The 26,789-nt window shown below is 46.6% G+C and overlaps 1 protein-coding gene across 3 annotated transcripts in view; it reads right to left on the bottom strand.

Moving 5' to 3' along the window:
- PAFAH1B1 (platelet activating factor acetylhydrolase 1b regulatory subunit 1) overlaps positions 1-26,789 on the bottom strand; it is a 526,691-nt gene that overhangs the window by 278,799 nt on the left and 221,103 nt on the right. For all 3 annotated transcript variants that reach the window (XM_086954518.1, XM_086954520.1, XM_086954519.1), the window contains one exon: positions 25,207-25,413. In XM_086954518.1, coding sequence (XP_086810644.1) covers positions 25,207-25,413 — 207 coding nt within the window. The remainder of the gene's footprint in view (positions 1-25,206; positions 25,414-26,789) is intronic.

The raw sequence follows: 26,789 nt of genomic DNA, 5'->3' as shown, positions 1-26,789 counted from the left end.
GAGCCGAGGAAACAAACGAACCCGAACGATAGACAATACCGACGCGCGTCCTAAAGACCTTTTGGTCTCGAGCAAAGTAAGTTAAACAACTATCGATTCCGACAGAGGGAACCGAAACACATCCGAACCCAATGGCGGAAAAAAACAATCTGGGGATGGAGTCTATGCCCATGAGCACTGTAGTCCAGGGGAGGAGCCACCTATCTCGTGATACTTCGAAGACTCTTCCAGGACAACAATGTGCAATCATCCGGACCCAAAACTAGGCGGCGATCTATGCACAGATATGAATTCAGCAGCCCACATGCCTCGAACACTCCATTCCCTGGACCGATCTGACAAACTTGAGACCCATCTCCCTCCTCCCTTTCTTAGGGAAGCTCACTGAGAAGTTTGTAAACCGGCACTTATCTAAATACATCGAAAGTGCGGGGGGACTTGATCCTTCCCAATCGGGGTTCAGGCCCAGGCACAGCACTGAGACCGCCTTGCTGTCCGTCGCTGACGATCTTCATATGTTACAGGATAAGGGTTATTCCGTTATCCTGGTGCTTTTAGATCTGTCAGCGGCGTTTGACACTGTGTCACATGATATCATGACCTCCAGACTATTTGACATTGGTCTGGGAGGCAAGGCGCTGGCCTGGTTAAGGAGTTTTTTCACCAATTGCACTCAGAGAGTCATACTGGGTCCTTACCAGTCAGAGGAGGTGGAGATCTCAAAGGGGGTGCCACAGGGCTCCTGCTTGAGCCCAACGCTTTTTTAACATCTACGTGGCGCCCCTAGCTAACATCATGAGATCCCACGGGTTCATCCCTGTATCGTATGCAGACGATACTCAACTCCTCTTCCCCTTTAAAATCATGACTTCTGAAGTGCGTAACTCCTTTGCCCGGGGGATGAAAGAGGTGGCACACTGGATGGCAGCAAACTTCCTTCAGTGTAACGTCTCTAAGACTGAGGTGATGCTCTTTGGGGAAGCCAAACGACTGGACTCCTGACTGGTGGCCTCAAGACCCAGGCCCAGTCCCTGTGCCCAAAGTGGTAGTGAAAGACCTAGGAGTTAAACTGGATCAGGAGCTCGCCCTTAAACATCACTCTAATCAAGTGGTAAGCTCCTGTTTCCACGTTATTGGTCTTCTCCGAAGGGTATTCCCCGTTACCTGATACCACCAGGAAAACACTAGTTCAGTCGCTCGTGCTGAGCAGACTGGATTATTGTAATGGTTTGCTGTTAGCCGCCAATGAGGGGATCATTGCCAGACTTCAAGTCCTGCAGAACAAGGCGGCACGCCTCTTTCTCAATGCCCCGGCCCGCACACTCAAAACCGTTACTAAATCAACTTCATTGGCTTACAGTGAAACAGAGGGTGTTGTTTAAAACGTGCTGCATTATCCATAAATGCATCATTGGTAAAGGTCCTGATTATTTAACTAAAAAATTCATTCCCTACATCCCCTCGAGAGCTCGGAGATCTGGAGATCAAGAATTGTTATGTGTCCCCAGGTTCTGGAAGACCAGACAAGGGGGAAGGGCTCTGTCTGTAGCAGGCCCGAAGCTCTGGAACGATCTCCCTTATGATATCAGAGTCTGTAAGGAACACTTTCCTTTTAGGAAAAAACTAAAAACTTTCCTGTTTAATTACTAGTTTTGGTTGGGCAATTGTTAACATCAGACAGGGCCTTTTTGTTCTCAGACGCTGCCAAAGGCGCGGAGATACTCCTCAGGGAGTCGATTCCCAGTGCGGTACAAGTCTGTAAATAAAATTAAAATAAATAAATAAAGAAATGACTTAAAATGGAAAAAGATCAATCAGCAGAGGTGAAGGGCTTTTGAATACTTGATGACTGCTGTATTTAACAAGAGTGGAAACATACTCCCCTTGCTCTCAAACCACTAAGGATCGCCAAAGCATAAAGGGTGTAGTCACTCATGCATACATCAAGATGTTCATATTAGCAATGAAGAGGACTTCAGCTATAGCTTCAAAAGCATAGCATATTCACAATTACCAACAGCAATAGGTCTGAAAGACTGCATTCCCTTCATGACAGAGGTATATTATAAAATGTGTTTTCAAATACAGCCAGTTAGCCTATTTACAGCAGGACGCCATTGATCCCAGCAGAGAGGATACCTGTCTGGCCCTTGGATGAGGTGTTCGCAGGAGAGTATGACCTTTGTGTACTATTGATAATAGTCGCTCCTACGAAGGACACACTCAAGCGTTTGCAGCGTCTAGAGTAGCGCTTAAGTAGTGTATCCTCTAAGTTGGGTTCAGGATAGATTTCTTGCAGTTGACATACAGGCCCAAGTGGTGCAAGAATTGTATGCAGTATCCCAGATGTTCCTGCTGACGACTGGGAGAAGCACTCTAGAGTAACCAGTCGACTAGGTATGGATAAACTAAGATCTTTTGCCTTCGCCGGAAGGCCCCCACCAACCCCATGAATTTTGAAAAGGTGCGAGGAACAGATGCGATTCCGAAGGGCAAAACTTTTAACTGCAAGTGGTCTGACTTTCCTAAATCATAGAAACCTCCAGTGCTTTTGAGAAATTGGGATGTGAAAAAAAAATCAGCATCCTGAAGGTCTATGGAGCACATCTAGTCCCCTTGATGAATGTGTAGAAAGATATGGTGTAGTGCCAACATTCAGAATTTCTCTTGGAGGATAAATTTGTTTAAGAGTCTGAGATGGAGTATAGGCCGCAACTCCTTGTTTGGACCTTTCTTTGGAAACAAGTAGTAACAGGAATAGATCCCCTACAGATGGTGCCAGGGAACCTTTTCAATGGCCAGTTTTTGTAACAGGATAGAGACCTCATTTCGCAGCAGATCTAGTTGATTCACTGCTATTTTCCGAGGCGGCACAGATTGTGACAGGGAATTGAATCTGATTGAAAACCCATTCCGCACAATATGGAGTACAGAGCTGTCCTGCGTCATTTTGATCCACTCGTCCAAGTGAAGACTTATACTTCTCCCCCACTGGAGTGGGTAACAGATGGGGGAAGCAAGGACTCACTGCTTAGGCTATTTTTCCGCAAGGGTTGTTTGACTAGAGTCCCCATCTCCTCTACCGGACCGTCGCTGGTGGTAATGCGATTGCGCATGGTGTTGCTGCAATGACGAATGAGTGGTTTGAAGTCTCTGCTGGTATTGGTGGCGATCATAAGGTTGGTAACAACATGAGAAGTCCTTCCTTTTCTCCACACCAACAGCCTTCAAGGTGTCCAATTCGGATTGATCCTGGACATCTAATCATCCCCATTTGAGCCAAAGAGGTGAGGTAATATGAATTCATGGTCAATTGTGTCCCCTATCGTAGACCCCAACGGCTCCATGTACGTGCTTCAAGTACATGTATGTTCCCTCCACAACCAGCTATGAAGACGCAAATACATTTGCGTCCAACGTTAACATGTCCTCTTTCAGATCCACCATGAATGGGTCGAATATTCGGTTCCTAAGTGTGCCTTGCCAACGTCTTTACATGGTGCACTTTCATGTTTTACTCGCTCTGGCGAGTTAGGCCCTGATTCCTGCCATCGAGCCCTTTCTGCCTTCTGTTTCTGAAACCTACAGTCTGCTGCTTCCTGACCTCTGCCTTACTCCCTGTGTGGCGAGCGGTGCCTGGCTCGGCCTGCTTGCCTGCCAAGACTGTATTCAGCCTTCAAGTTATCTGCTCCGCTCCTCGAAAATACATTCCTGTCTAGTAGTTTAGGAAAACATCCTTCCCAGCTGCAGAGCAAAGGGCCCGGCCTCACTGTCTCCATGCAAGTAATTCATAGCTCCTGTTACCATGGTAGGCCCATGGCCCCTCGCATCTCATGTAGACACGTAGTCGCGTATGCACGCACTAGCAGTCAGTATAGAATAGCCTCTGCCCGAGAGACCTTTCTTTCTAGATAATACAGTTCCTCAAACACAAGATATTAGATATGATTTGGGATTAGGTTGTTCTGACACCCCAGACTTCCGTCTCCTCATGTAGGGCTAAATGTCAAGTCCCCTTCACCCTCCAGTTCCACGTCAATTACACGTCATGCTCTGCCATATATTTCTGCTGACACTGCAGGATTCTTCTATGGATCCACCCTCCTGTGATAAGTTTCAAGTGACGTTGTCTAGCACACACCTCCGTGTACGCCCTCATGCAAGCCTTCTGTTACGTACATGTGTTCTTATCTCGTTTCTCTCAGCTGTTACGCCTTCTGCATCTATCTCTACTGTAATGCATTGACTATATATATAATGTTCTGTTAATAAAACATTGTACATGTCCATATCCATTCCGTTCCTGAACCCTTGTGGTGATGGAACATGATACCTGGTTCGAACCAATTCCTTTTTAAGGAATAAAACCCTTACAAAACTCAGATGCCACGGACTCTGCCTCTTATTTTTGACTGAGTTATTCTTATTGAACTTTACTGCATAAATTAAGTATAGGTAATTTAAATTTACCACAGAATTGGCGCCCGAATAGGCACCCCTCCCCCACCTTACGCGCCGGCGGTGCGTTGCAGGCCCGGTCCCCTGCCACAGCCGGACGGACAACTACGCGTACCCGCAGGATTTCCTGTATCTCCCTCAGGCCAACGGAGGTGACTGAGGCTGCGATCGACACCCAGACGAGGCGGTGAGGAGTGCGGAGGATCCCGACCAGAGCCTAGCTGAGAGAGCAAAGTCCGAGGTATTCAGAGGCCCACCAGTTCCGAAGTTCCGAAGTGCCTACGTCACGAGTCGAGTCCAGTCCGGTCCAGTCCAGTCCAGTGTCGAGTTTCCGAGGCCTTCCGTTTCCGTGCTTCCTGGTGAGTACCGTTGCTGGGGACGCATCTAGACGGGTGCATTAATTTGTGCCCGGTCAAGACGGGTTTGGGTACACAGACCCGGTCTGCACTGTTTAGCGGTGTATCTGTACTGTTTAGCAGTATATCGAGTATGCAGGTGGCTAGTTGTATTCTAGTTATTGTTGTTCGTTTTCAAAATGTTTAAATGTGTTTTAATGTCGTGGTATGAGTGATTGTTCGATCTACATTATTGTGTATATTGTATTAATTGTGTCCAAGTCCAAGTAAATATCAAGTATCAAGTAATACAGCTGAAACATGCCGCTGTTTTCCAAACTAAGACAGATAGGAACTAGAAAAGGGCTACTCGAGGAAGCTGTTCCCATTCCACCCAGGGACACTCCAGGGTATTTTATGTACCACAAACATGGCTTAGATGCTGTATTATATCTCGATTTGTGGGTGGATTACACTAAAGATTTAGCAGAGAATCAGAGATGGCCCGCTACCGGGACATGGGATGCCGAGTGCATCATGAGAGTAGAAGAAGCATTATGGAAAAAGAAAGCCAGACAGTCACAGAAAGATGCCATTGAACTATGGCGTAAAGAATCCCACAGACGGACAGAGAAAGCACTCAGAAAAGCAGAGAAAAGTAGAGAGGATTCAGACAAAGCCCGAGAAAATGTATTAGTTGAAGAGGGGATACGAGTAAAAGCAGAACAAGTAGACCGACAACGAAACACTCTTATGAATGGTATGAATCCTCTTCTGGCCGAGGGTTTACCTAAGGCCACTCTGGAAATACCGAAGGATCTGCCCCCTCCATTGGTTCCGACTAAATTACGTCACAAGACCACAAAGGATATTTTCCTTTCTTCCTATTTAGACGATGTAGCTCCCGAATATACCAATGTTCCGCCTGCACGCATACCACCCCCTGACCGCCATCCCCAACGACAGGACACTCCTCCACCACTTCCTGCAAACCCCATTAACCCTATTAATCTGCAAAATCCTTTTGGGCCTGACACGGCCCTACCGACAGATCATGCTCAAGCCTCCACTTCAGGAGGTGCATCAGGAGGTTTCCAGACCCCGCCACCAGTACATCGATTAGATGTTAGAGAACTAGCAATGCAACGTACTCCGAAACCGATTACCAGTGAAAAAGCGAAAGAACTTCTCACATATTGTAGATATGACCCCATACCAGGCAAAGATGGTTACATGTTATTAGCCTCAATACGTATAAGACGTGCTGCAGACTTTTTAGTTCTGTTTCCAGGAATAAAAGCTAATCTAGACAGGATATATCAGTTCGTCCAGACGGGGGAGGGTCCGGAATGTGTTCACGAGGCCATGGCGCATCAGAAAGTCGACATTCAGAGCCTAATACTAAGATTCCTCATAAACTGTTTCATAAGAGAACGAGACCGGCCTGGTGTAAATCAAGAAGAGATGAAGGTACTGACTGCATGGAGCCAGAATATTTCAGACGGAAAACATGATAAACAAAATTGTATAGAGACCATGTACAGAAAGATTCGTAAAGAAATAGTAGTATTCCATGCAAAAGCGAAAGCTGAAAGGGAAGCAGAATCTGATGCAAATAAATCCTCAGAGGAGGAACCAGAGGAAGAGACAGAAGATAGAGGAACAATAGCCTATGTAGGGAGGGGTAGACCCTTTAATAAACCGATACGTCCAGAAAGCAAGAGACTCTTTCACACTGCTATGTCAAATCCATAGACTCCTGAACATCTATTCCAGGCTACTGATAGAATACTTCAAGAACGAATGGGGTACCATGTACTCAATTCCATGGACGAACAAGAACTAGCCAGGTCAGCCGTACAATGGGCTGACAATTCTGATAAATATAGTGATGACACATTAGCGCAGACCTTTTTAAATCTTTCCCCAGACGAACAGCGACTAGCTGGTATGTACATGATACAGCACCTCCTTATATTGTATAAAAGCCAACATTCTGATCCGGGACCCCTACCGGATATACTAATAGAGCTACTCATGAATAAATGGAGAGGCCTAGGTACAGACTTAATTAAAGTAATTCTAGAGCATCGGCACAGATATAGTACTTTCCTGAATCCACAGTTTGTTCCAGCTCCACCAGTAGAAAGAAAAAATGTATTACATAGACAGACAGAATCCCTTGCGAGAAGTGCATCCAGTTAGGAATGATGATAATACCTTTAGACGTGTGTTTGTGTACACGCCCATAACAAAAATGGAACTATTAGAAATGAAGAAACTAGTGCCTAGCCACGACAAAGACCCAGCAGGTTTTCACCGTGAAATAAAAGATATGTTACTCATGGGTGATTATACCTATCCCGACATTATGAAAATACTGAAAGTATTACTGCCTGCCGGTATTTACGAGAAACTGAAAGAAAAAGAATGGGAGGTGGGAGAGCAAAAGATTGAGTGGGCTGCATTAGAAAACGAAGAAAATACTCGAACCCCAGGCCTAGGGCTTGGGGACAAAACTAAAGCATTACCAGGATTGCTAGTACAAGTATTGCCACGTTTGTTAGCAACAAAAAAGGAGAACTGGGATGCAATCTCAGCCTTTAAACAGAAACCCGATGAAGACACTAGTGATTTTTATTCCCGATTTGAGAAATGTTTTGTTATTAATAGTGGCCTGAAACCAAGTAGCGAGTCAAATCCACACCTTTTTGTATCCAAATTGGTCGAAAATTCTCTGCCCCAAGTTAAGAATCGTGTACTGAAAGTCGAGAGCACATGGCAAGCTAATACCCCTTCACAAATGTTACAGATGTTACAGTACCACCAGAACAGAATTAGAGAAGAACATGATCACGAACAAAGACGTATGAAAGACACGAAAATGAAAATGTTAGTTGCTCAGTCAGTCCCAGCTGACGGTCAGAAAAAGGGTATGACACAGTCCAATAATTCAGCAGCTCCTGTTAAAGGGATATGCAACTATTGTAAACAGCCAGGTCACTATATAAACGATTGTGCAGTATTGAAACACAATATAGCTACAGGTAAAACTAAAGAAAGACCGCGTCCTCTTAGACAGGACCAGGTCCAACAACAAGTACCACAGAATATCCAGCCTATGCAAGCTTCACAACAGACAGTACAGACCGTAGCGGTACCACAGCCACAGCCCATTGCCGCAACACAACATGCAACGCAACAGATGTACTAGTATGCACAAACAGATTACCCCGATTATCAGCGATACACATGAAACAGCCTAGAGAGAGAAGTTGGCTTGCCCCTTATTGAGGTTCCTGTAGATCAAGAGGGTCCTTACGTACATAGCCAAGTGTTAGGAAAAGATAAGAAAGTTTTTGATTGATACAGGGGCAAGCAGAACAACGATAAGTCATGATGAGGTTCCAGGGGCACCCCTCTCAGGCTCCCAGAATGTTTCCCTTGGATTTTCAGGCAAACCTATTGTGAATGAAGTATCGAAACCAGTACCTCTTTTAGTTGGTCCGTTGTCTCGCACTACAGATTTGTTATTAACGAAATCATGTCCAGAAAACTTGTTAGGTATCAAGACACTGAAAGCTCTAGGAGCTGTTATTTGCTGTTCTCCGGAAGGAGTAAGATTGTTCTTACGTGACTTTAAGGGTCACTATGTGTTGAGAGATATTGATCCCAGATTACAGAATGTTCCTGCACATTTATGGGCACAAGGCCCCACTGATGTAGGTTGTATGCACATTACACCATATCGAGTCACACTCAGGCCAGGAGTAGTCTTACCACGAATACGACAATACAAGTTACCTCCAGATGCTGTAGCGGCTTTACTGAAAATCATTGACGAGCTCATTGCACAAGGAGTGGTTGTGGAAACCGACTCGAATCTATGTAATTCCCCTATCATTCCAATTCTTAAACGTACTGATCCAAATGCACCCCCAGTTTATCGATTAGTTATCGATTTGCGCGAATTGAATAAATGCATCGTACCACAGTATCCCGTGGTCCCAGATATCTCGTCTCTATTGACTGCCATTGATTCCGAAGCAACGTTCTTTACTGTAATTGATCTGAAGAACGCCTTCTTTAGTGTCCCCATTGATTCGGAAAGCCAATACCTTTTCGTATTCTGTTTAAATGGACGAAGCTTCAAATTTGCACGCGCACCTCAAGGATTCACAGAAAGCCCCAGCATCTATAGCCAAGCACTGAAAAGACAACTAGACAGTATACACATGCCTGACAACACTGCCCTGTTACAGTATGTCGATGATCTACTGATCACCGCCCGCAGCGAACCTGAATGTGAGCAAGCGTCACTGACGGTTTTGCATTTCCTGGCTGACAAGGGACACAAGGTGTCCCCTTCGAAACTGCAATTCTGTGTTCAGCAAGTGGTTTACCTTGGGCACTTGCTGTCCAAAGGGGGGGAGACAGCTAACACCTGACCGCATTCAGTTAATTGTAAACATGTCACAGCCCAAGACACAAAAGGAGGTACAAGCCTTTATAGTCCTCACTTCTTACTGTAGACAATGGATCCCTCAGTATGCATTTCTAGCGAAACCACTCATACAGTTGACAACCCAGGAGGCAGCGACATCGACTGCCCTCCCTTGGACTCAGGAACGCACACAAGCTTTTGACGACTTAAAGAAAGCCTTATGTCAAGCACCAGTTTTAGCGACACCATGTTACAAGCCTTTTACACTTTTTGTCACAGAACGTGAAGGTACCGCATTGTCAGTACTCACTCAGGATCAAGCAGGTTCACACAAACCGTGTGCTTATTTTTCTAGTACATTGGATCCAGTAGCCCAGGCTCTGCCTGCGTGCTTGAAATCAGTAGCAGCAACAGCTCTAGCAATCAGACAAAGTGATTCCATAGTGTTATGACACCAATTGACAGTACAAGTTCCACACTCCGTGGAAGTTCTTTTAAACAGAACACAGACCCAGCACTTGACCATAGCGCGACTGACAGGTTATGAATTGACATTGTTTCAGCCACACATAGAAATCAGACGTTGCAACACATTGAACCCTGCTACACTTTTGCCATTAAGTGAAACAGACCCATTGGCACATGATTGTATTGAAGTCATTACCATTACGACGAAACCCAGACAAGACTTGACAGACACCGCATTACTAGATCCAGACCTGACACTTTATGTGGATGGTTCATGCATGAGAACAAGTACAGGAGAATTAGTGGCCGCCTACGCAGTCACGACAGAAACTGAAGTCATAGAAACGAATTGTATTGACACCCTGTCGGCTCAAGCAGCAGAGCTCATCGCTCGGACTCAAGCCTGTATTCAAGCCAAAAACAAAAGAGTTAACATATACAGATTCACGTTATGCATTCGGAGTCGTACACGACTTCGGTGTACTGTGGCGAGAGAGAGGTTTCTTGACCTCTCACGGAGCCAAAATTCAACACGGTCCCCTCATTCAAACTCTGTTAGATGCAATACATCTGCCTACAGCAATATCCATCATGAAGTGCAAAGCACATACAAAAGTCACAGATACAATCTCCCAGGGTAACGACCTGGCAGACCGAACAGCAAAGCATACAGCTCAGACTCAGACTCACGCAACTGATCTGACAAAGACAATAGTTCAGACACCGACACATTGCATGACAGTTAAGGATCCCGCCCTAGATGTAATTGATATACAGACACATGCTACACCAGACGAAATCAAGAAATGGATTGAACTAGGAGGGGTCCAGACAGAACAGGGATGGATGACGAAGGGAAAATCTACATGGTTTCTCCCTGACTCTATGGTCCAAGTAATCATTAACACAGTACACAGTCCTGCACATTTAGGAGAAAAGGCCATGTTAGACAGTATTCAAAACCTCTGGTTCAATAAACATTTACGAGCAGCAGCCAAACAGAAAGTGCGTACTTGCATGATCTGTTGTCAGTTCAACCCAGGTAAAAGCATTCCCGTAGAGCAAGGTGGATTTCATCCTCCCGATCACCCTTTTGAAGTCCTCCAGATGGATTATATCCAGATGGAACGTTGTCGAGGATTCAAGTATGTCCTCGTAGTTGTATGTGCACTCTCCCGTTGGACAGAAGCATATCCAGTCCCAGATTACACTGCTCCGACCACTGCCAAGCAGCTGGTTCGTGAATTCTTCCCCAGATATGGTTTGCCCCGCATCGTATACTCCGATAACGGTCAGCCATTCTCGTCCGAGCTTATGAAGCAGGTATCTCTCCTGCTCGGCTATCAATGGAAGTTCCACTGTGTCCGACATCCCGAGGCAGCAGGCCTCGTGGAACGTCATAATCAGACTCTGAAAATTCGTCTCGCCAAGATCTGTAGAGAGAAAGGTGTCGACTGGATAGTAGCTTTACCAGTCGCACTCTTTTATATGAGAATGGTCGCACACTCCAGAACAGGGCTATCCCCGTACGAGGTGGTCTTTGGTAGGCCACCGAATATGTGGGGGACGCCTCTGCCTCGCAAAATCACTGATGTTGACTGTAACATGCTGACAGATTACCTTGCTTCTTTGATGTGTGCACTACAATCATGTCGTTCACAGGTTGCTGCAGCATTTCCCGACAACACCGAGGTGAAGCCACATGAAGTTGTTCCGGGGGACCTCGTCTTTATAAGGAACTTCGACAGGAGGAGTCCGCTGGAGCCCCGCTGGCAAGCACCGAAGCTAGTACTTTTAACCACAAGGACAGCGATCAAAGTCGAGGGCCGCAAGGGCTGGCTTCACTCGAGTCATATTAAGAAATACCATGGACTACCGCCAGATCTAGCCTCCCAGCCCTGCCCTCCTCCACAGACTGACTCAAAACTCCCCCTGGTCGAGAAAACTTCTTCTCAAGAATATAAATTAAAATTGAGGTCTAGCAAGTCAGACAGTTTAATTGTTTAAGTCCTCCCCTAGGTGAATCGGTTAGACGAGTTTCTGACATGTATCCCCTAGACCCCAACAGAGAGAGAGATAGACAGAAACAGCTCAAGAAACGTGAATATTGTAAATCACTTCGCAGTCACTGCATTGTGACACTATTGATTATGTTTTTTCTGAGTCTTTTGATTATTGCTGCAAGTATACTGTTACATATATATTACCCTATTTTCAAGCGTGCACATTCTCCCTTCAATGTCACTGCCGAGCACTCTTTCAGTGAACTGCCCCCGCATGAGTTATCTTACCGACTTGCGCTGCGCAACAACACATTCATTAGTATGTTACATCATTCCCATCAGACCAGCAACGCTACAAATTGTTGGATATGTGGCCGACTCCCTCCCTATCAGAAATACAAGGGAGTTCTGCCCCTCTTCCCGTACCCGTTCACACACAATGGTTCCTGTGGTGCATGGTTTAGTTTAATTAATTCCTTAGATTCTGATTCCGTAGTTTACCAGGGCAACTGGGTATGGGGAAATCTGAACACAGTTCTGCATAATGTATGTTTCCCTGACAAGGAGGGTCTACCAAAAAGGACAGGGACTGATCTAGAAAATGAAGTATATGGATTAGGTAACTTTACACTTAACCTCATGATTCTGAATGTTGAATCCGAAACCGAACCAGTCTTGCCCGCTATGTCCGTACTACCAGTCAAAGGTGAATTATGTGTCAGAAAGAATGGTTCAGTACACCTGGGTCATAGTAAATGTACTACTGTGATCGAATTCAGTGATAAGGGCAAGTCTACATTTAAAGCTTCCCGTCATTCCTACTTCATTTGTGGTCATACCGCATATATACGCTTACCTCTAGATTGGGATGGCACCTGTTACATTGCATTCCTTCTGCCACCTGTTTTCCTAGCCCCTCCTGATTACCATAGGGACACCCATCTAGTACACAATAGACCACAGAGATCTCCAGATTGTCGACTACACTGAAACGGCATGGGAACAATATACAGACTTCAATAAAGGTTTCTTTCGCTACTTAGGTGCTGTCTTTAATAGTAAACTGATACGAAAATTAACCAGAACTCTCGAAGCAGTAGTGAATGAAACTACTTCCGCCCTAGGTAACTTAACAGAGGAGCAGTCTGCTATGCGGATTGTTGTTCTTCAAAATCGTCTCGTCCTTGACGTCATCCTAGCCGATAGGGGCGGAGCTTGTACAGCCATCGGATCGAGCTGCTGTGTTTTCATTCCAGAAAACGCTCCATCAGTATACAGAGCCATAACCCGTCTTCACAAGATTGCAAGTCAGATACACCAGAATCCAGGCACCTGGACTTGGTCCGGTTGGTTCTGGAGCGTGTTGTCAGCCTGGGGATGGAAGGTCCTATCCTTCCTAGGTATAGCCCTTCTCATAGTATTCAGTTGCTGCCTATGTCTGCAATGTGGGCCAGCGATTTGCGGATTGTGCACCACATCATGTATTCCTCATTCAAGTCCTCATTCAAAACACCGTAAGAAGAAAGAAGAGCAAATGATGTTACATGAACAGATTGATAGATTAATGAGGATTGATATATCATGAAGGGTCCGTAGGGGACAAGGAGGGAATGAGGTAATATGAATTTTCATGGTCAATTGTGTCCCCTATCGTAGACCCCAACGGCTCCATGTACGTGCTTCAAGTACATGTATGTTCCCTCCACAACCAGCTATGAAGACGCAAATACATTTGCGTCCAACGATTACATGTCCTCTTTCAGATCCACCATGAATGGGTCGAATATTCGGTTCCTAAGTGTGCCTTGCCAACGTCTTTACATGGTGCACTTTCATGTTTTACTCGCTCTGGCGAGTTAGGCCCCGATTCCTGCCATCGAGCCCTTTCTGCCTTCTGTTTCTGAAACCTACAGTCTGCTGCTTCCTGACCTCTGCCTTACTCCCTGTGTGGCGAGCGGTGCCTGGCTCGGCCTGCTTGCCTGCCAAGACTGTATTCAGCCTTCAAGTTATCTGCTCCGCTCCTCGAAAATACATTCCTGTCTAGTAGTTTAGGAAAACATCCTTCCCAGCTGCAGAGCAAAGGGCCCGGCCTCACTGTCTCCATGCAAGTAATTCATAGCTCCTGTTACCATGGTAGGCCCATGGCCCCTCGCTTCTCATGAAGGCACGTAGTCGCGTATGCACGCACTAGCAGTCAGTATAGAATAGCCTCTGCCCGAGAGACCTTTCCTTCTAGATAATACAGTTCCTCAAACACAAGATATTAGATATGATTTGGGATTAGGTTGTTCTGACACCCCAGACTTCCGTCTCCTCATGTAGGGCTAAATGTCAAGTCCCCTTCACCCTCCAGTTCCACGTCAATTACACGTCATGCTGCTGCGCGCGCATCTCTGCCATATATTTCTGCTGACACTGCAGGATTCTTCTATGGATCCACCCTCCTGTGATACGTTTCAAGTGACGTTGTATAGCACACACCTCCGTGTACGCCCTCATGAACGCCTTCTGTTACGTACATGTGTTCTTATCTCGTTTCTCTCAGCTGTTACGCCTTCTGCATCTATCTCTACTGTAATGCATTGACTATATATATAATGTTCTGTTAATAAAACATTGTACATGTCCATTCCCTTCCTGAACCCTTGTGGTGATGGAACATGATACCTGGTTCGAACCAATTCCTTTTTAAGGAATAAAACCCTTACAAAACTCAGATGCCACGGACTCTGCCTCTTATTTTTGACTGAGTTATTCTTATTGAACTTTACCGCATAAATTAAGTATAGGTAATTAAAATTTACCACAGAGGGAGGGGTCATTATCGGGAAGTTTGAGAATCCTGTGTTGGGCCTTTTGTTTAAATGCTGTGAGTTTCAGCCGGAAGGATCGCCTATCGCAGATACCATGAGAATAACCATGAGCAGCAAGGTCTGAGGCGTCTGCTGCAGCACTGATCACCTGATTCGCCACCAGCCCTCCTTCATGCAGGATCTCCTGGAAATCCTGCTGATCTTCTTTCGGTAACTTCTCCGTAAACCTTGAAAGAGAATCACAAAGCGAACGGTCATATCGACCCAGCAGAGCAGAAGCACTGTCAAATTTCATGTGAGCGGCAGAGGTGTTGCACATTCTCTTACCAATGGAGTCCTTGGCTTTGCTGTCTGTCGGCGGTGTGGGGGGCACAGCAGACTAGGAGGCACCCGTGTGAGTTTTCCTGGCTGCTGACACAATGACTGAGTCCGGTGGAGGATCAGACCTCAGAAAAAAAGGGTTTGTGTTCTGGGGCTCTGTATTTGTCACTATCCGTGATGGTGCTACTCCCATGGATGCCAGTGTTAGAAAAGTATGGAGAGCTGATTCTACTAGCTCAGGAACCAAAGGGAGCAGAGGTCTAGAGGAGGACCAATGATAAAGGGTCTTTAATATGACCGATGGTTATTGAAGAGAGGCAGGCATCTCAAACTTTGTGCCCCTCTAGACAGCACCTCGTTAAAGATAACAATATCATCCACTGGCAATACTGTGATTGGTGGAGTTGATGACAGAGTGGGAAAATAATCCGAAGGTGGCCTCCTCGAGGTCGAAGGTGGCCTCCTCGAGGTCGAAGGTGGCCTCCTCGAGGTCGAAGGTGGCCTCCTCGAGGTCGAAGGTGGCCTCCTCGAGGTCGAAGGTGGCCTCCTCGAGGTCGAAGGTGGCCTCCTCGAGGTCGAAGGTGGGCTTCTCTCCTGAGTCGTTCTCAACAGCGACTTTCGACAACGATGATGGAGTTCGCCCTGCCGCCGGCAATGAAGCAATAGATCGACTCTGAACAAGGCCTACCGACGTTGGATTTCGGCGTTGGATTTAGCGTCTACCTCTGAGGTGCCCTCGATCTCGGTGGTGTCCTTGACGTCAGGATGAGGTCTTCAACAGCGACCGCCCCTGTTGCTGATGAGTCTTTGAAGTCTAACCTCTGCCTTCGCCGGCGAACCGGACATGGACAGTCTACGAAGGAGGGGGCGGCGTTGGCTGATGAGAGGCTGACGTGTCTAAATTAAGACTTGCCATACCTGAAGCCTTCCGCTTCGACGGCGATAGGATCTTCGATGCAGACTGCGACACCGCAGACTTGGAGACTGAAGGAGAGCTAGTGGTATCATCAACGTCAATCTTTCCCTCAACAGCTAATTCAACCGATGCCTTCTTTTTTCTCTCTTTGTCTTGTGCCATGATCTTCTTTGAAAGGAGAGCTCTTTAGAGGGATGTTCCAGGCCACCTACAGACTCCTTTCTTCTCTCCTGCATGGCATGCAGCTTGATCTTCTCCCTTTCACGAAGGGTTCTTCTGGAAAATTGCTGACAGTAGTGGCAGTTGTCAGGTCTGTGTGAAGATGGTAGGCACACAATACAGACCTAGTGCGGATCTGAGTTAGCCATTTTCTTACCACAAAAAGGGCACTTATTAGATAAGGCTGGCATTTCTGACAATAAAATAGCTGGAAAGTCAGAAAGAATTATGGAAATAGTTCTACATGTACTAAAAATGTAGAGTGAAGACAAAATCTCATTTGAAAATACAAATTAGTGAGTAAAAAAAAAAAACACCAACTGACTAGCTCAATGCTCCAGGATCCTCACAGAAGGAGCCAGAAAAAAAGAAGTGACCCGTCACCTGTGGGGCATGATGGGAGCCTGGAGGTCCTAAAGGCATGGCACTAGTTCTCTAATGAGTGTTCTATATGCAGCCTTCTGGCTAATCTGCCTATCACCTTGCCTTTGTCTTTCAAAATAAAGGCGCGGTTCAAACAAGTTGGGAGTACGTTTCTCTGCATCATGGAAATGTTATTTCATATTTTTTATTTCAAATGAAAAAGTACAATGTAAAATTGGCACATAGGAGCCTAATTGGGGGCTTTGGGCTGCATATTTATATAAATGTGTGCGAATAGATAATTTTTGTCAATGCTCCGGGGTCACACACATGGGTGGGACTATTCAGTGCATTGGACTATTGATGAGTATCCCCATGAAGAGAAGAAGCCATTTTCCGAAGGTATTTCTCTATACTAAAGGGACACTTTAACAATTCAAAAGCTGCTCAGCACCATGTAATCTAGCATCAGATACATTCAGAAAATGAACATTCTGAATCAGACTTTCCTGAATTTTAGTCAAAACAAGGCAATTGTCATTTAATGTCACTAGAACACCATGACTTAACAATGAATGCAAGGGGTGGGGGAGGGGGGGGTTGTCTCCTGGCACATAGGGTTCAAGCCGGTGAGCGGCTGAGGTTACAACACAGGAGCACATACGACTATGGCTGACACAGTGGGGAAGCATAGAATCACGACCTGGAACGTGAAAGGGCTGGGGCGGTTCAGAAGCGACACCGAATACATTCTTTTTTGTTACGCCACCAAGCGCAGATTGCTTTTCTTCAGGAATCCCACCTCACTGCCTCGGAGGCTGTCAATATGAGAAACAAATGGAAGGGTACAATTCTGACCACAACATATTCCGCCTTCTCTAGGCGGGGCGACAATATGGATTAGACATGGTATACCGTTCTTGGAGGTGGGCAGGAGGGTAAATGATCAGGGTCGGTACATATTAGTAAGGGGCACGCTAGATCGCACACCTGTAGTGCTCGGATGTGTATATGCACCGAATTTTTATCAAGACAAATTCTTGCAGAAACTGGGTAGGGCGTTAGCGGATTGGTCGGACACCCCCTGGATACAAGGGGGGGGACTGGAACATGATCATGGATATTGACAGACAGATCACACCCACCCCTACAAGTGGCAGGAGTCTCCAGGTTGCCGGAACAGTTTTGTACATGGGCGACTGGATGGGGCTTGAGGGATGCCTGGCGAGCCCTACACCCTGAGCACAAACAGTACTCTCACTACTCGCATATACACACCCTGCACACAAGGATCGATAGGTTTTTGTGCTCCGAAGCCCTGATTGCTAAGATTGATGGCCCAAAATACTTAGCAAAAATCTTCTCGGATCATAGGCCCCTAACACTTACCAGTCTATGGGGCAGGGTCCCTACCCCAGTTCCCACTTGACGCCTGGACCCGCTCTTATTGGAGGATGGCCCCTTCAGGGCATCCTTGTCCGAGACACTAGAAAAATACTTTGTAGAGAACTGGGACACCGCCTCCACGAACTTGGTGGTTTGGGATGCCATGAAGGTAGTGGTGAGGGGGGCAGCGATGGGACAATTAGTGGGTGCCAGGCAGGAAACCCTTAGGAAACTGCAGGATATAGAAGATAGATTGAAAAAGTTGGAAGGCGAGGTGGGTGTGAGCCTAGTAAAAGGGGGGAATTGCAACTGGAGAATATTGAACATGCGGACACCCTTGAAAAGCTGTGTGTCCTAGATCACAGGGAAGACTTACGCAGTCAGCACGCCGAGGCGGACAGGTCGGTAGCGCTGCTGGTTCGGGAGTACCCGGACATCCAGGTAATAACCAGGATACGGTCACAAGACGGTCACATAGTGGGTACGCAAACAGAGATTAACCAAGCATTTCATGATCACCTGACCACTTTATATGCACAGCCCACAGAAGTTAACACAGACCAAATTGCTGCCTTTCTGACTGGCCTCCCATTCCCGGTCCTGACTGCTGACGCCCAAAGGGAACTTGAAGGTCCCATCACACAACAGGAAATAAGGGTAGCCATTAAATCTCTGAACCGCAGGAAGACACCGGGAATGGATGGACTCCCAGTGGAGTTCTATGCGACATACTCTGACATCCTGGTGCCCATATTGGAGAAGATGCATCGAGTGGCACTGGAAGAGGGCCGGCTGCCCGATTCCACGATGCAGGCATTGGTCGTCTCGTTACCAAAACCCGGGAGGGACAGCCTAGATCTGGCGAACTACAGGCCGCTGTGTATGCTCTCCACGGAATATAAAATACTCAGCAAAGCGATAGCTCTGAGTTTACAGTCGCACCTCCCGGCCCTGATCCACAGAGTCCAATGTGGGTTTCTCCCAGGCAGGAGCACATCTATGAATACGCGCCGGCTGCATGCACTTATGGCGTCCACCCCACAGAACCTTCCTAGGGCTGGTTGCATAGCCTTGGATCTCCGGCAGGCCTTTGATTCCCTAACCTGGTTGTTTATGTTTCAGACCTTGGAGAGGTTTGGACTCCCGGCCTCCCTCCTGGCATGGATCTGATTACTTTATACAGCTCCCTCGGCGAGGGCGCGCACAGGGCGACATATCTCAGATAGATATGAAATCCACCGTGGTACTAGACAGGGATGTCCTTTGTCCCCATTGTTATTTGTGCTCGCCCTAGAACCTTTGGCCATAGCCCTAAGAACTGAGATGGGGCATAGAGGAATACCGAGCGGCGGCACTCTGTACCTACTGTCCATTTAAGCGGACGATATTTTAGTATTCCTCAGAGACCTGGAGGCAGATCATGCCCCTATATATGAAATATTCGAAAGATTCTCTGCGGTCTCGGGCCTAACTATAAACCCAGAGAAGTCAAATGGTTTCTATTTCCGGGATACCCCGGACCCAGGTGGCATATTGTTTGGTGCCCACACTATCCCGATAGCTCCGGATACTTTTAAATATCTGGGGATCCAGGTTTACAGGCAGCAGGAAGATCAGATAGAGGGGAACATTAAGAGAGCTATAACAGGACTTAGGGCCTTTGTGGGGTTCTGGACAACGTTACCACTGTCGGTTATGGGCAGAATCGCACTCTCCAAAATGGTAATGCTCCCCCGACTGTTATAATTTGTAAATCTTCCGGTATTTCTACCACAATCTATCTTTGACACTCAACTCTTTACTGACTACTTTGATCTGGGGGGCAGGGAGACGACGGATAGGGCTTGGCAAGCTCCAGCTAGGGACTAGAACTGGTGGGATGGGGGCCCCGGACTTTCGGGGCTATTATTATGCCAGCCAACTTCAGCGGCTCTCCTACTGGACGGCGGCACGGAATCTTCATGAAATAGGATACTCGACTGACAGACTGAGACGGGGAGTACTGCATGCTCTGCTGCTCCCGAGAAGCCGTATCCCTGCGTTTTGCCACCCACTTCTTCGCACAGCTCTGAAGGTCTGGCGAAAGGCCCTAGCATACACGCCCTCGGCAGAGGCGTATGAGGTCAACATTCCTCTGTTGGGCATCCAGACGCCACAGGGCAGACTTACAGATAGAGTGCTACGCCCATGGCAAGAGTCGGGCATGGTGGGGGTAGGTGATTTCTTTGGAGACGATCATCTCCTTACCCACGAAGCCTTCGTACAGGCCACGTGTGCCCCCCCTCGAATGTACCTGCTGCATGCAACAGTCACACACTATATACAACACAGATGGGCACCTCAGCGCCTGCAACCCTCACAGCAGCAGCTAGTACACTTACTATATCTCATGGGCTCGGGAGGGAATCTGGTGCAATGGCTGTACACAGGAGTTAGGGCACACGCAGCAGTTTCACTCACTACTCTTCAGCAAATCTGGGCACACGACGCAGACCAGGTCATATCGGACAGAGACTGGACCACGATATTAGAACATCCCAGGCAGGTATCGCGCAATGTCAGTTTCCGATTCATACAGGGGATGGTCCTACACAGAGCATATCTGACCCCCCCATCGGCTATACAAGACGTTCCTGAACTCTCCCCATACTTGCCCGCGCTGTGGTGAGGATGAGGCAGGAATCCTTCACATGATGTGGTCATGCCCACGACTCCGAGGGTATTGGTCGGGGGTGTGCCAGACACTGAGGGCAGTCATGAACCTACCGGTGCCGGAAGAAGCACTATATTGCCTGTTGGGATTGCGCAGAAGGCCCAAAACAATGAAGGCCCGAATGAAATTGCTGGACCTGGCTTTACTACTAGCAATTAGAACAATAACAATGAGATGGAAATCGCATAGACTGCCTGGGACACATCTTTGGCAAACGGAAGTACTGAAGTGGGGGAGGGCAGAAGGGACGACACTTCGGAGGGAAGAAACACGCTGCCTCTGGAAATTCCCTATATCCCAGGAATGGGAGGCTATGCTCATTACAATGGAGGGGGAGGATCAAGGACAAACAGGAGACAATGGGCATGTGGATTAGAAAAGGAAGGACAAGTTCAATATAACGCACAACAAACTGCCCCGGCCTTATTCACACCGACATTCATCACAAGTATCTACACCAGACGAGACAGCATACAGTAGCGCCTTAGATAACCGGAGTGACCCGGTTCTCAATGTTTCCTTTAGATGAATAACATTATTGAACGGCCAGGAGACGACTAGTTCAAGTAAGGGAGAGGGTGGGGGGAGGTGGGTGATCGGGGGGGATGTTTGTTTAATGATACGTTATTTCCTTAAGATGAAGATACTGAGGAACAATGCGACAAGGATTTGTGTAACATTTTGCTGTAATTTTAACTGTCACTGTTGAGAGATAAGGAAGTATGCACAGGGGTGAAAATATAAAACCCGGCTGTTGCATCGATGGCTTTATTGTAATGTTCACTTGAATATAATGCAGCGGAGAATAAATTTCTTTTAAAAAAACTAAAAAAACAATGAATGCACAAAAAACTTTAAACTTAGGGTATCATGAGACAGCTAAATTTGGACACAAATTGAACAGGATTCTGGGTTTGTGCCTTGGACTGCAAGGGGTTACACTGACCAAAGAAAGCACCGTGTAAAAATAAGAATTCAGAGACATGATATGTAGGTACCGGCTTGTATACAAGTCTACATCCAATGAATTTTGTTAAATGCACTGTGCAATGGTACTTTAGGCACCACATACCAATGGCAATTGCTAAACAGTGATAATCACCTTCAAATTAAAACTAAGTATTGATTTGATTTTAATATTTATATGGTCAACAATCACCCAAGGGCATCAAGGTGCTAGAGAAAGACCGCAAATAACACATCGTCTAGAAGACAAATGAAGAAGCTTCAGCTCACCATTTGCCTGAGAACAGCCAGGTCTTAAGGGCTTTTCTTAACGGGAACAGAAGAGGAATAGATCCAAGGCTAGGGAATTCCAGAGCTTAGACACTGCCACTGAGAAAGCCCTATCCCTACACTACTACTTCTTGGTTCTCAGTACCAGAAGTTGCATTTGATGAGAGGAGCAAAGTATTCGGCCTGGGGAATGCCACTTGAACATGGTCTTCAGTCTCAAAGGATAGGAGGCATGCAGTGACTTATGGACCATTAACAGTGCCTTAACACTGATGGGTTGTTTAATGGGAAGCCAGTGTAGGTGTTCTAGTCCCTTTTTGGCCGATTGTCTTTTGGGAATGTCCATAATGAGTCTTGCGAAATGTGAAGTAGTGTGGCTCACTGGTTAGAGGCGGCAGACCCGAGAGCAGAGGACGGCCCGGGACCAGGGTTCGATTCCCGGCGCGGCAGGTTTCTGGACCAGGGTCAGCGGACTCGATAATTCTCTCGCCTCGGTGCCCACTCTGATCAGCAGTCACACTCGGCAACTCTGGGCATTAGCTTGCCTCATCTTCACTAACGGCCCCCCAGACCGCCGGGGATGCCTGGTCGCACCCTGGAGATACCCATTAAGGGACCATCTCTCAGGGAAGCCAGGAAGGGTTTCGCAGCGGTCGAAGCGCCAGGACGCCTACGGGTAGCAGTGCGCTATATAAATGCCAACACATTTACATTTACATTCTGCAGTACCTGGAGTTTATATTGCAAGCCCTTACTGGCAGCCAGGTATAGGGCATTGCAATTATCTAGTCTGGCCATTAGCAGAGCCAGAGCTACCTGGATCCTTTTTTTTTTTTAACATCCTTATAAGCCAGGAGCATGTAGAAATGGTACGGTTCACAAGGGCCATGAAGCACAGTTCCATATCGATTAAGACTCCCATGTTCTTGGCCTTTTCACTCGGGACAGGACAGCCTGCTAAAGATTGAGGCCAGCAGTTACTATTCCATTTGGCCGTCCCGGATTCGAATATCACCTCTGTTTTTTCCCTATTAAGTTTAAGGAAATTAGCCGACATCCCGTTTGCTATTCCAGACATGCATTGGTGGACATTTCTGACCATGAGCCCAGCCCCTTAGGGATGGTAACCATAATTTGAGGCACAGGGTCAGACTGATTTGCATATGACCATGTCTGAACTGGGGTGACAGAGTGAGCTAAAGAATGATGGAGTGCTCGCAATGTTCAACTCTCCGTGCATCATTACCTTTGGTTTTTGCTTTTTTGAACCATAATTTGAGTATCATCTGCATATGACAACCTCGAATCCAAAAGAGTGGACTACTAGCGAGGGGTGCCACATACAGATTAAAGAGGGTGGGACTCAAGGAGGACCCCTGCGGAAGCCCACAAGGCCCTGCCTTGTGGAGTACCGCAGAGATCCTCGCTAAGCCCGACACTATTCAACATATATGTGTCTGACTTGGCGAGGGTCATAAAATCCTACGGAATCTCCCTTACTAGTAACGCTGACGACACCCAACTGGTGTTGTCGGTATACAATGATGGCACTTCTGTGGCAGCTAATTTCCAAAATGGAATGAAAGCAATAAGCTCCTGGATGTCATCCAACTGTCTTAAACTTAATTCTGATAAGACAGAAGTGATGACATTCGGGAGGCTACAACCAACTTGGTCCCCGCAATGGTGGCCCCATCAGATGGGACAACCTCCTGAACCTGTAAACAAGGTACGTAACCTAGGCATGATCTTCGACAACAAGATGTCCTTCCAGCAGCATGCTAACGCGGTGGTTTCCTCTTCCTTCCACATATTAAAAAGGATCAAAAAACTAATTCCGTATCTACCTCCATCCGCAGGCAAAACCTTAGTCAGCACATTAGTCTTTTCCAAAACAGACTACTGTAATGCCTTGCTACTTAATGCACAACAAAAGGTCCTCAACAAACTGCAAACAGTGCAAAACGCAGCAGCTAGGACTCTGCTATCCATCCCCAAATTTGCATCTGTTTCCCCCTACATCCGACAGCTACACTGGCTACCGGTGAGGAGCCGTATTAAATTCAAAGCTTTATGCATAGCATATAAAGCTATCCACAACCACGGCTCCCTATTCCTAAAACAAGCCTTCCGCCCGCTTGAGCACACAAGAACACTACGTTCATCCTCAGCTCACCTACTCACAGTCCCTCGTACAAGAAGGGCAAACTGGGGCGACAAACGTTTCTCTGTTGCCACAGCTAAATTGTGGAACACACTCCCCCTCCACATCAAGTGTGCTCCGACTCTGCTCAACTTCAGAAAAAAACTGAAAACTTGGTTGTTCCCAGCCTAATTCTCCCTATCTACCCGAGAGTTCTGCAACTACAGCGCCGAGACACCCCAGGGTATTTGCGCGCTCTAAAAATCGCCAAATAAATAAATAAATAAATGAGTAGGATTCAGAGTGAAAAGATTTTAAACACACCCTTTGGGATCTCCCCGTCCGGAATGAGGACAGAAGGGCAAGGGCTTGATGGGATATACCAAGAATCCAGTCTGTCCAGCAGCATCATAGGAGAGATGGTGTCAAATGCTGGGGTCAGATCCAGGAGAATTAGCACCACTTCCCTTCGTCCACCTCACGCCGATGTAATCCGAGGCAGAGACCAAGGCCGTTTCTGTACTGTGATGCCTTTTGAAACTAAACAGTGACTCATTAAGCCAGGATTGCCTATCTGCAATTTCCATAAGCTGCTCATTGAGATATGCCTCCAAGATTTTTGCTGGAACAGGAAGCAGAGAGATGGGACGGTAATTCTTACAGTCCCTAGAGTCCAGATTTGGTTTCTTCAGAAGAGGTCTAATTATGGCTTGTTTCGAAGTTTGGGGGTAAATTCCAGATCGGATGGTGATATTCATTAATTTACAGAGAAGTTCTACTATAGTAACGGCAACCATATGTAAGATTGCCGTTGGACATACCTCCATAGGAGAGGTGGAATGCGTTCTCCTCAAATACTGTACAAGAGTAGGGGGCGTCAGGTCGCAAAATATTGGAAGGCCTCTGTGTTCCCCATTAGACAGCAGAGGACAATCTTTGGTAGGACTGTTTACTGTTGTATTTGCAGTGGTCATATTTGAGTAAGCCTCTAGCCCAGTGTATAGGTCTGTGACCTTATTCTGAAAAAAAGCTAGTTGATCCCAAAATGTTTACGATGTGTCCGGTTCTGCCAGGGATTGAGAGGATGAAAGCTGTTGTACCAACTGAAACAGTTCTTTGGTAGTTTTAGCGTTGTCAATTACCTATGTGCAGTACAAAGATTTTTCTTTTGCAAGCGCGGCTTTTTTACTCCTGGAGATTAGTTTGTACTCAGATAAAATATAGACTCCAAAGGTCATGTACTTCTGAAGCAAACTTCAATTTTCAAGAGCATAACATGCTGAAATACTGTAGGCTAGTACCCAATGGAGAGGACACCCAAAATCAAAGCGTATTACCTAACATTTCGACAATACTAGGCATTTAACCAGAATATCAATGTTGGGTACCTTTATTGTTGCATCTTCAGAGGCGGAGACCATAACACTGAATACTGGATGGAAAATGACACGAGTAACAGGACTCCTATGTCCACTTAACGCATACTTTTCTGGGGGACGAGGGATCCACTCTTTAGGGTCTCGCTTCTGACCATGAGGACCACCTGATGTAAACTCTTCCTTTGCCTCATTTAGTTTAGATTCCAATTCCATAACCTGGGGGAAACAAAAATGACAGTTTAAGACTAAGAGCTGATCACATAAGTTCAGTATTTAGAGCAGTTTCATTGAAAATATTATGGCACTTAAATACATTTAGATTATCAAAGTAATGCTTTTACCCCAAACAGCTGCTAACAAGTTATGGACGATTTGGTAGGTAGCAAAATGTGTTACACTTGTTTACTAGCAATGCTTTCATTGGGAAATAGCCATGGGTCCTCTGTCCAGATGAAGTGTTGCTAACATTAACAGAATATGAAAGACAAAATGCTAAATAACAGCAATCGGCACATATATTACTGATAACACGCATTGTAACGATACTTGAAGATGCTTAAATCCTAGGACCTAATAGCATCTGAAAAGCTAAAAATGTTTTTTAAGGGTGTGGCCAATATGGCCTGACTGCTCGGAGCTCTCTACAGAAGATCCCCGGCCCGAACACCTCCATCGCCAGTGGGGCTCCCTCCATGGGGGCTGTAAAGACACAGGGGCCCCTGTGAGGTCACAGACTCCTCCAATGCACGAGTGGCCTTCTGCAGCTGCCCACCGCCATTTAGTGGATTGCAGACTGGAGCTGCGGCCACCTCGACAAACCGGCTGCAGCTCCCCTTTGAACATCATTAGATGGTGGCTCCTGGGCGTGGCTCCTTCGAGCAAGAGGGGAAAGGGGGCCCGTCACCTGGGCATCATTGATTGCTGCTGCCCTCCTTGCTAGTCTCGTCACACACTAGGGGGAGGGCTCTCCCCCTCCAGGATAGACTGGTGGCCCCACCACTGAAGATGACATCTGCCAAGCAGTAGCGACCCTATTACACTTGCCACTTCAACTGCATGCGCCTGTATGGGTGACTGCTCTCAGGCAGTGGACACTGCGAGTCCGCTCTCCCAGACCAGATTGCTTTTTGCTGCCCCCCCTGAGCTGCATCACTTGCTGAGAGGAAGCTGTGGCGAGCCCTGCTGGTGGAGCGAGCCATTCGAGGGGTTTCCCCCTCACCTTAAACGCTTCAACGTAGTTGCCACAGCGACTCCAAATGCTAGACATTGGGACATGGGGCTTTCTAGGAGTTACAGAAGGGGTGTCAGTTTTCACATGAGATAATTATGTCAGTTGCATTGGACTTCAAGCCAACAAATAAATCTTCCTTACTCAAGGGATTTAGTTGAACATTTTTTACAAATCTGGCATTATTTAGTTGTGTGAGCCAGGTAAAAAAAATTACCACCAAAAACCACAAGGTTTAAAAATATTTTTTTTTTTTAAAGGAGATTCTGACACCCCATCTCTGAAGGTCCTTCATTTTAGCCATCAGGGGAGCCAGAATCGATGCCAGCTCGGGATTCTTCAAATATGTTCAATAGTTCAAGAC

The sequence above is a fragment of the Lissotriton vulgaris genome, chromosome 2_1 (assembly GCF_964263255.1).
Source record: "Lissotriton vulgaris chromosome 2_1, aLisVul1.2, whole genome shotgun sequence".
NCBI classification, from domain to species: domain Eukaryota; kingdom Metazoa; phylum Chordata; class Amphibia; order Caudata; family Salamandridae; genus Lissotriton; species Lissotriton vulgaris.
This window is presented reverse-complemented; position numbering and strand designations above follow the sequence as displayed.